General features: G+C 42.2%; 1 protein-coding gene across 1 annotated transcript in view; it reads left to right on the top strand.

Moving 5' to 3' along the window:
- The window catches only part of LOC100945878 (antigen WC1.1-like), a gene marked incomplete at its 3' end in the record, with an annotated part of 30480 nt that extends 20862 nt beyond the window's left edge, over positions 1 to 9618 (top strand). Inside the window, exons 6-8 of the mRNA XM_003803733.1 lie at positions 7698 to 7790; positions 7867 to 8181; positions 9304 to 9618. Coding sequence (XP_003803781.1) covers positions 7698 to 7790; positions 7867 to 8181; positions 9304 to 9618 — 723 coding nt within the window. The remainder of the gene's footprint in view (positions 1 to 7697; positions 7791 to 7866; positions 8182 to 9303) is intronic.
- Positions 9619 to 10208: the final 590 nt, after the last annotated feature.

The raw sequence follows: 10208 nt of genomic DNA, 5'->3' as shown, positions 1-10208 counted from the left end.
TGAAGGCTACAGATTTATGAGTGTTGATTTTGTAACCTGAGACGCTGCTGTATTCCTTGATCACTTCTAAGAGTTTTGTAGTAGAATCCCTGGGGTTTTCCAGATACACAATCTTATCATCTGCGAAGAGTGAAAGTTTGATCTCTTCTGACCCTCTATGGATACTCTTGATCACCTTTTCTTGCCTAATTGCAATGGCTAAAACTTCCATTACAATGTTGAAAAGCAGTGGAGATAATGGGCAACCTTGCATGGTTCCTGATCTGACTGGAAATAATTTCAATTTAACTCTATTAAATATGATATTGGCTGTGGGTTTGCTGTAGATGGCCTCTATCAGTTTAAGAAATATCCATTTTATACCAATTTTCTCAAGTGTTCTGATCATGAAAGGATGCTGGATATTATCAAAACCTGTTTTGCTGTAATTGAGAGAATCACATGATCTTTGTTTTTTAATTTGTTTATGTGATGAATTATATTTAAAGATTTATGTATATTGAACTAGGCTTGAGACCCTGGGTAAAACCCACATGGTCATGGTGTATAATTTGTTTGATGTGTTTGTTAGGATCTTGTTGAATATTTTTGCATCAATATTCATTAGTGATATTGGTCTGTAGTTTTCTTTTCTTTTTGGGTCTTTTCCTGGTTTGGGAATCAAGGTGAAGTTTGCTTCATAGAATATGTTGGGTAGTATTCCTCCTTTGTGAATATTTTTGAAAAGGTTGAGTAATATAGGTACTAGTTCCTCTTTAAAGGTTTGGTAGAATTCTGACGTGAAGCCATCTGGTCCCAGGCTTTTCTTTTTAGGGAGATTTTGTATAGCTGATGCTATTTCAGAACTTGATAGTTCTGTTCTATCTACTTGCTGGTTCTAACTACTTGATAGTTCTGATATACGCCTGTTCAACATTCTACTTCATTCTGGCTAAGTCTTGGAAAGTGGCATGCTTCCAAGTATTGGCAATGTCCTTCAGATTTTCATATTTCTGAGAATAAAGTTTCTTGTAATATTCATTAAGGATTTTTTAATTTCTCAGGAGTCTGTTATTTCATCTTTGCCATTTCCGACTGATGAAATTAGAGATTTTAGTCTTTTTTTCCTGGTTAGGTTGGCCAAAGGTTTATCTATTTTATTGACCTTTTCAAAAAACCAACTTTTTGATATTGATCTGTTGTAGAATCCTTTTGTTTTCAATTTCATTTAATTATGCTCTAATATTGGTTATTTATTTTCTTCTGCTGTGTTTGAGATTGGAATGTTCTTTCTTTTCCAGTTGCTTGAGATGTCCCATTAAGTTGTTAACTTCCTCTTTCTGTTCTCTTGAGGAAGGCTTGCAGTGCTATAAATTTCCCTCCTAGGACTGCCTATGCAGTATCCCAGAGGTTCTGATAATTTGTGTCTTCATTATCATTTTGTTCCAAAAATTTGATAATTTTCTTCTTAATCTCGTGTATGACCCAGCTATCATTCAGCATAAGGTTATTTAGCTTCCATGTTTTTGTATGAGTATGAAGATTCCTGTTGTTACTTAGTTCAACTTTTATTCAGTGATAGTCTGAGAAGATGCAAGGAATAATTTCTATTCTTATAAATTTGCTGAGGTTAGACTTGTCACCTAAGATGTGATCAATTTTGGAGTATGTTCTGTGGGCTGATGAGAAGAATGTGTTATCAGTTTTGTTAGGATGAAATGTTCTGTAGATGTCTGTTAAATACAAATGTTGAATGGCTAAGTTTAAATCTAAAATTTCTTTGCTTAGCTTCATATTGGAGGATCTATCCAACACTGCCAAAGGGGTGTTAAAATCTCCCACTATTATGGAGCTGGAGGAAATCAAATTGCTCATGTCTGTTAGAGTCTGTCTTATAAATTGAGGAGCATTCTGATTGGGTACATAAATGTTATTAATTAAAATCTCTTCAGATTGAGTGTTACCCTTAACAAATATGAAGTGACCATCCTTATCCTTCCTTACTTTTGTTGGTTTAAAGCCTATTATATCTGCAAATAAAATTGCAACACCTGCTTTTTTCTGATTTCCATTTGCCTGAAATATAGATGATCATCCCTTTATCCTGAGTCTATATTCATCTTTTAAGGTAAGATGAGATTCTTGTATGCAGCCGATATCTGGCCTGAGTTTTCATATCCAGTCAGCCAACCTGCACCTCTTTAGAGGACAGTTTAAGCCATTCACATTAATTGAGAATATTGATAAGCCTGGTAGAATTTTGGGTATCGAGTTTTTCAAAAGTCCAGTGTATATTTTTAATCCTTTTGCCACTGTGGAAGTTGGAGTTTGATCAAAAGTTTCTGAGTGAGTTTACTTTTGTGGTGGAGGATTTCACTGGTAATTATGGAGGATAGATCTAAGAATATCCTGGAGAGATGGTTTAGTTATGGCAAATTTCTTCAACATGTGAATGTCATTAAAGTATTTAATTTCTCCATCATAAATGAAACTCAGTTTTGCTGGATACAGGATCCTGGGTTGAAGGGTATTTTGTTTTAGGAGATTAAAAGTCAATGACCACTCTCTTCTAGCTTGAAAGAGTGCTAGGGGAGTGCTGGGAGTTTCAACAGAGAGATCTGCAGTCATTCTAATATTCTTCCCCTTGTAGGTTATGGTTTTGTTACATCTGGCTGCTTTCAGAAACTTCTCCTTCATGTTAACCTTAGTGAAGTTTATTACAATGTGCCTGGGGGATGTCTTATTCAGGTTTAGTTGTGCTGGGGTTCTGAAACTGTCTGCTATCTGAATTTCAGAATCTCTTGGCATGTCCAGAAAGTTCTCTTTCATAATCTCATGAAGAAGAGCCTCTGTGCTTTGCAAGCAACTCCGTCACCTTCAGGGATTCCTATAAGTCAAATATTAGTTTTCTTTGAATTATCCCACAGCTCTCTGAGAGAATGATCCATGTTTGCTCTCCATTTCTCTTCCTCTTTGAGAGATTGGGAGTGTTCAAAAGCTTTGTCTTCATTGTCAGAAATCCTTTCTTCTGCTTGCTCCATTTTGTTACTGAGGGATTCTACTGTATTTCTCAGACCTTTGAGGGCTGCAAATTCTTGTCTCAATGTCTCAAAATCTTTGGTGATTTTGTCTTTGAATTCGTTGAATTCTTGAGACAACTTTTGAGATGCTCCTTGAATTTCTAATTCCAACTTTCCTCTATTCTAGTAATCTTATTTGCAATCCAAATTCTGAATTCAATTTCTGACATCTCAGCCATCTGTTTATGAATGGGATCTTCAGTTATGTCTGCCATATCCTTCCTTGGGGGGGGGGTTGATCTACTCTCATTATTCATGTTCCTGGAGTTTTTCTGCTGATTCTGCCCCGTAATTATTTTACACTGTTTGGCTAGATGAGCAGATAAGGAGAAGTTGGGTTGGGGGTTCCAGGAGTAGTTACTAACTAGCCTTTTGCCCAAAAGCTGGGAGTGGTGTCTGTACCTTTTCCCCTAGAGCTTTGCCAAGGACCTGTACTGTGCTACAGCCTGAGAAACTGGGGGCCTGCTTGGTGTGGTGGGGCTAAGTGGCTCTGTTTTTTTTCCAGCTGGTCACTGTCCTACCTTAGTGAATCAGTTACTCTAGGTTGAAGTCTCAGCTGTGGAGAAATACCAGCAATGAAGTCACCCTACCCCCTACAAGCAACAATTGGAAAAGGAAAATTAAACCTTCCCACAACCACACACCCAGAGTACCACTTTGGATAGTCCTTGGTGACTGGCCTAGTTCAGGAGCTCCAAATCAATTGTCCTAGTCAGTACTGGTCTCAGGTGGGTGAGTTCAAAAGGTCTCCGGCAACTAGATAGCAGGGGTCTGTTGGCAGCTCAAGTATGACTTGCACTGGTGCTTTGTGAGGTCAGAAGGGCCCACCCAGCAAATAAATTAGTCTGGAAAGATTGATACCTCCTTCCCCCCCTTGTACTTCTGTCACATCCAGTCATTGATAACCCCACAGAGCTGTAACCCAGTTCCCTCCAATGAGCAGATGCTCCAGGGATTTGTGCCTGCCTGAGTCACAGGGTGATCTATGTCTCCTCAGCCAGGCCACTGCTCTCTGCCACTATCTAGCAGGGGGAGGTGATGCCTGACAACCTCGGGTGCTTAATTGAGGCTGGGGTGGTTCACTCAGTTCCAGCCCTGCCCCCGATTGATGTTGCTGGCAGAACAGAATGACTTTGCAGAATTTGTTTCTGTCCCAGCTATGTTCCCCTGTGGATCAGACACTGTTTGAGTTCACAAAAACTGTGACTCAGCCCCGGTCTGTGCTGCTGCCTGGTCTCAGCAGCAGTTTGTGTTGGAGCAGGCACCGTTAGAGATCACACTCAGCTGTCAATTCCAGCCTCTGCCTGCCCACAGTTGTCTCAACTATGATCCCCTGAGGGCCGGTTGTGTCTTAGGCTCAGTAAAGCATTCCTCTGGATCAACCCTGCCCTGGGAGTTTGCCGTCTCTGTGTGTGTGTATTCTAGTCCCTGCACTCTGCCTAGGCTGGTACCACCTCAAGCATACACTTTACTCACGGGGCCTGCATTTCTGTCCCAGATCTGTTCTGCTAGTGGCTGCCACTGGAGAAGATGCCCGGCTTCCTCTGGTTGCCCAGAGAGACAGGGAGTGTCTGTCTGGAATAGCCCCAGGGGTGTGAGCTCTATTGTTTCCACTGCTGCAGCTGCTGTTCTGTGCCTTGGGGCACTGCTGCTCCTGTATGGTTCCCTCTCAGTTGAACGTCTTCTCCCTCCTGTGCAGCAGAATCAGCACAGACCAGCAATAGCCCTTACCCTGTCCGCACCTCCAAGATGCCCAAGAATCTGGACTCCATGGGGGACAGGCTTCCAGACCTTGGGCTGAGAGTGGAGGGGAGTGCTGGGAGTTCAGAATTGCAGGTAAAGAATATATAGAGTTTTATGCCTGGCAGGAGAGTGCCATGGCACCCTAGTAGGGAAGGAGGTCTGTTTTTAGAAGGTCTCTCCCATGGGATAAAATGGGAGGACATTTGAACTTTGCTTGCTTGTTTGTATGGAGTATCCTACGAGCCCTTCTCATGGGGGAGGGGACCCGTCCATTTGGCTATGGATTTTGTACCCTTTGTTTGTATCATTGGGGTCCTAGCTCATCTCAGCAGGGTTGATGTGTGTTCTTCAACATTCTCTCTTGGCTCAGCTCCAAACCATCCACTTACTTGCTAAACTTCTGTCCTTTAACTCTCCTTCTCGATGGGAGCCTCTGTGGAAAGCTGGTTCCAGTCAGCCATCTTGCCTCCGTCCCCCATGTTCCCTTGATTTTTGTTGCCTAAACTCACTTGTATCTGTAAAGATGATTGCAATGCCTTCTTTCTTTCTGTTTCCATAGACTGGAGTTATTATTTTCCAAATATTTATTCTGAGTCTTGATTTGCCCTTGGTGATTAGATGTGTTTCCTGAGAGAGCAAATGTTTGGCTTTTTTGTTGTTGTTGTTATTGTTGCCATTTATCCTGCCTGTGCTTCTTCAGTAGGGAATTCAAGCCATTCACATTTATTGAGAGAATTGGTAAGTAGGGTGGAGTTCTGTTCATCTCGTATGGAGGTCTATTGCATTATCACTTGGGCCATGTGGAAGCTCAGCTTTGTCCTTTAGTTTCTGAGTGGTTGTATTTTGCTGGTGGTGCACACTGTGTTGGTCTGTATATAGCACAGGTCTGAGTATTTTCTGCAGAGCAGGTCTTGTAGTGGCAATTTTTTTCAGTTTCCACTTACCAGTAAAAGGCTTGATTTCTCCATTGCATATGAAACTTAGTTTTGCAGGATACAGAATCCTATCTGCCTTTATATCAGCAGATAGAAGGTGGAATCCCACTTTATTCAGGCTTGTAAAATTTCAGCTGCCAGCCCTCACTTTGATGGGTTTGCCCTTGTAGGCCAGTGCTCAGCTGCCCTTTATGCCTGGTTGCTTGCAGAATTTTCTCTTTCATTTTGGCCGGTTATTTACAATGTGTCCAGGAGATGCTTTGTATGAATTGAAATGTCCTGGGGTTCATTGTCCATCTAGTAGGTGTATGTTTGAGTCTTTCATGATGCTTGGGAAATTGTCAGCTATAAAAACATCAGCTAGGGTTTTCAGACTTGTGAAAAGCCCTTTCCTTTGGGGATCCCTGTAGTTTGCATGTTCATGTGCTTTGCATAGTCCCCTATCTCTGTAAGAGATTGATCTGCTTTTTCTTTCTTCTTTTCTGCCTCTGTAAATGATCAAGTTAGCTCAAGAGCCTTGTCTTCAAGCTCTGAGATTTTTTTTCTTTTCCATGATTTAATCTATTGTTAAAAATTTCTACTACATTTTGAAACTCCCTGAATTACTCTTTGAATTGTTTAAGCTCTATTCTGTCCTTTTAATTATGTCCAGATCCTTGGTGACTGTGTTGTCTTTCATTAATTTCTTGGGTCAGTTTTGGGTTTCCTATTGGTGGTTTTCCAGTTTGCCTTCAATTTCTTTCATAATTTTTATCATGTATAATCTGAATTCCATTTCTATTATATCCACTATTTCTTTATAGTTGGGGTCTTCTGCAGTAGCTATTATGTGATCCTTTTGGGGCAATGATCTGATCTGATTCAACTTTTCCTTTTGTTTGTTTGTTTGTTTGCTTGTTTCTTTCTTTCTTTCTTTTTTTTTGTTCTTTCTTTCTTTTTTTGCTATTTCCTTCTTGGGTGTGATTCTTATTTTAACTCTAAGATAAAAGGTTAGGGTGTCCCTGAGACATAGTGATAGATATTCTGGTTGGGTTTGATTAACTAGTTCATAGTAGGCAATTGAGGCCTGGATGGTGAAGTCTGGGCCAAACAGGTGGCCCACTGCTTTGCCAGCTTTAGTGCCATTGAACAGTCTCAGGTCATTTGGGTGCCCCTTCAGGTGGGTTGTTGGCATTGGCTGCCTGGCCATGCAGTGCATCCATGCTCTTTCTAGGACTTGCCAAAGCTCTCTGTTCTGCCAGCCAGTCTGCAGGTTTTAGGGCTGCTTGGCAGCCAAATCCAGTGGACTTATGGCAGTTTCAGATACTCTGGTTGTGAAACTCTCTACACATATTCCAGGACCTGCTGAAGAGACGTGGCAACTTGTTATCCTGCCTACCTGCTCAGCAGGTTTTAGGGCTATAACCAATGCTTAGATGCCATATCTGAGGGGCTGATGTCAGTTTCAGAGGTCTGGGGACATGGAGCTGTCTACCCCCCTTCTAGGCCATGTTAAAATGAACTGGCAGTTTACAGTTCTGCTATTCCACTTCTCAGGGTTTAGGGCCTGTTGGTTACTAAATTCATCAGGTTGATGTCAGTTTCAGGCCCTAGGACATAGGCTGTGTCACACACCTTCCAGAACCTGCCTGAAATGAAGTAGAAGATCCTTGTTCCACTGGCCCACTCAGTAGATTTTAGGGCTGCTGGGGTGCCCAATCTGGAGGGCTGACATCAATTTCATTCTTATTGCCTTAGGAGCTCTACAATGCCTTCAAACAATATTGTTATATTTTTACTTTTCTAAAGTTATTCTTAGTGTATTCTTTGCTTAAACACAAATGCTTGGCATTATCCAAAGAAACCTCCATACAGAATATTAACTCTGAAGATATGAACATAGGAAAGATTTCATCTCAAACCATATTACTAGATTATTCTCTGTTGAGTTCCATTTCCTGCTCTCTAACCCTCTCTGTAGGAAACCAGACCCAGCTGCTCCCCCAGTGCAATGACTCCGTCTCTGACTCAGCAGGATCTGTCACCTCAGAGGAAAGTGCTGCCAACTGCTCAGGTGAGAGGCCCCACAGGACCAGAAACCTTCTACTTTCTATAAAAATGCCCCACTGACACAGCTCTGTCCTCCTCAGAGAGCCACCGCCTCCGCCTGGTGGATGGGGGCAGTCGCTGTGCTGGGAGAGTGGAGATCTACTACAAGGACTCCTGGGGCACCATCTGTGATGACAACTGGGACCTGAGTGATGCCCACGTGGTGTGCAGACAGCTGGGCTGTGGAGAGGCCCTGGGTGCCCTGGGTTCTGCTCAGTTTGGGGAGGGATCAGGGCCAATCTGGCTGGATGACGTGAACTGCACAGGAAAGGAGACCCACGTGTGGAGGTGCCCTTCCCGTGGCTGGGGGCAGCACAACTGCAGGCACAAGGAGGATGCAGGGGTCACCTGCTCAGGTCTGCGTGGTACTTGTTCATAGGCTGAGGGAGGTGGGGGACTCTCCAGGGTGGGTGTTTGAGCCTTTGGGGAAGACCTGGAGCTGCTTAAAGGGACGGGGGGAAGGAGGCTGCTTCCATAGTGCTCATCTTTGCAGCATATTTGGAGATGAGACTCTTTCATTTCCTCCCTCAGCAGCTGAGTTTCTGGTCCTTCCTTCTTAGCAATACTATGTGATGCCATCATTTTCTATAGAGTTTCCATTTGGAAGCAGAGATCACTCTTCCCTTATCTGTAGTAGCAAAATGTTGAGGTCCCCTGTAAGCATTTTGTATTGGTATGCTATTGTAATAAATTGTCACAAAATTAGTGGCTTAAAGAAACGAATTTACTATACAACACATCTAAAGGTCAAAGACTAACAAGGGTCTCACTGGACTATAATCAGGATGTCAGCAGGGCTGCATTCCTCTGAGGCTCTGGGGAAGATATCTTTGTCTTGCCTTATCCAACTTCTATAAGTCACCTGCATTCTGTGGCCCATGGCCCCTTTCTTCTTGCAGCCAACAGAGTTTTAAATCTGACCATTCTTCTGTAGTTGCATCTCCCTCTGACCAAAGCCAGAAAAAGTTATCTGCTTTTAAGAATAGCAGGTCTAAGGATGAAATTAGATTGGGCGAGATAATCTAGAATAACCATGGATGATCTCTCCAGCCAAGGTCCTTGTTTTAGTAATGTCTGCCTAATGTTTGCCATGTAAGGTAACATAGTCATTGTAAAAATTAGGAAGTGAACCTGTTTGTGTTTCTACTATTCTTCCCACCACCCCATTATCCAAACTCCCAGTCCTAGAGTCTGTCAGAAGTTTAGTCAGTAAACAGGATTGAGCTTTTCCTCCCTGCAGAGTGCCCAGATCTGTTTATATTCCACTATATCATTGTGGTAGAAATAGAAAGGCAGGCACAAATTGGCAAAATCAGTTAAGGGAGAAAAATTTTAGTGTTTCCACATGGCAGGAGCATGTGCAGCAGAGTCAGCACTGTGTGTTCACTACTTTGAAACAGGAAGAATGAAAAATGAGAAAACTCAAGCATGAAGAGTGTAATGCTGACTGTGCTCTATTACTGTCCCTTTGAATGTAGAGTTCATGGCCCTCAGGATGGTAAGCGGGGACCAGCAGTGTGCTGGGTGGCTAGAAGTTTTCTACAATGGAACCTGGGGCAGCGTGTGCCGCAGCCCCATGGAGGCCACGACTGTATCAACTATCTGCAGACAGCTTGGCTGTGGGGACAGTGGAACGCTCAACTCTTCTGTTGCTGTCAGAGAAGGTTCTAGACCCCGGTGGGTGGATGTAATCCAGTGTCGGAAAACTGCTACCTCCCTCTGGCAGTGTCCTTCTCATCCTTGGAATAACAGATCTTGCTCTTCAAGTGACGAAGCTTACATCATCTGTGCAGGTGACTTATTGTCTATTCCTATGTGTTTTCCCTATGTCTTAGTTGTTGTTGTGAAATTTTGTATTTTGAAATCCATGAGATGAATTTATGATAAATGTACAAAAGAATTTTGGGTGGAGACTTTTTCATCCATATATTCCTATTTAGTTTCAAAGGCCAAAACAAGAAAACCTTTCCGACAACAATTTGTCGAAAAAATACTCAGAAAATTGAATTGAACACCCTGCCCCTCCCTCTCATCCTGGAAGATGGCAGCACCACCCTCACCAGCAAGAGTATAAACATATACTCTGATAATCTTTCTAAGGAATACTAACACAGGCTACAGTAATGTTTTCTTATTCTCTGTTTCCTTATTCAGGAGGGTAAGAAAGAAGACCTCAGTTAGATAAATCACTTAGTATGTGCTATCATTTTGTTGGCTTTTTTTTGCATGTGATGAAATTTAATTCTTACAGCCAACTGTTAGTAGATATTATCATGATAACTTTACCCAGATAAGGAAACAGGTTAACAGTAACCATGTGATATACCCTATACCTTCAAACAAGTAAGAGGCAGACTGGGTAATCTGATCCTGACTGCTCTGT

Source organism: Otolemur garnettii, unplaced genomic scaffold, assembly GCF_000181295.1.
Source record: "Otolemur garnettii isolate 467f Iridium unplaced genomic scaffold, OtoGar3 scaffold00499, whole genome shotgun sequence".
Taxonomy (NCBI): Eukaryota; Metazoa; Chordata; class Mammalia; order Primates; family Galagidae; genus Otolemur; species Otolemur garnettii.
Note: the sequence above shows the minus strand (reverse complement) of the source record. Positions and strands in the feature narration are given on the sequence as shown.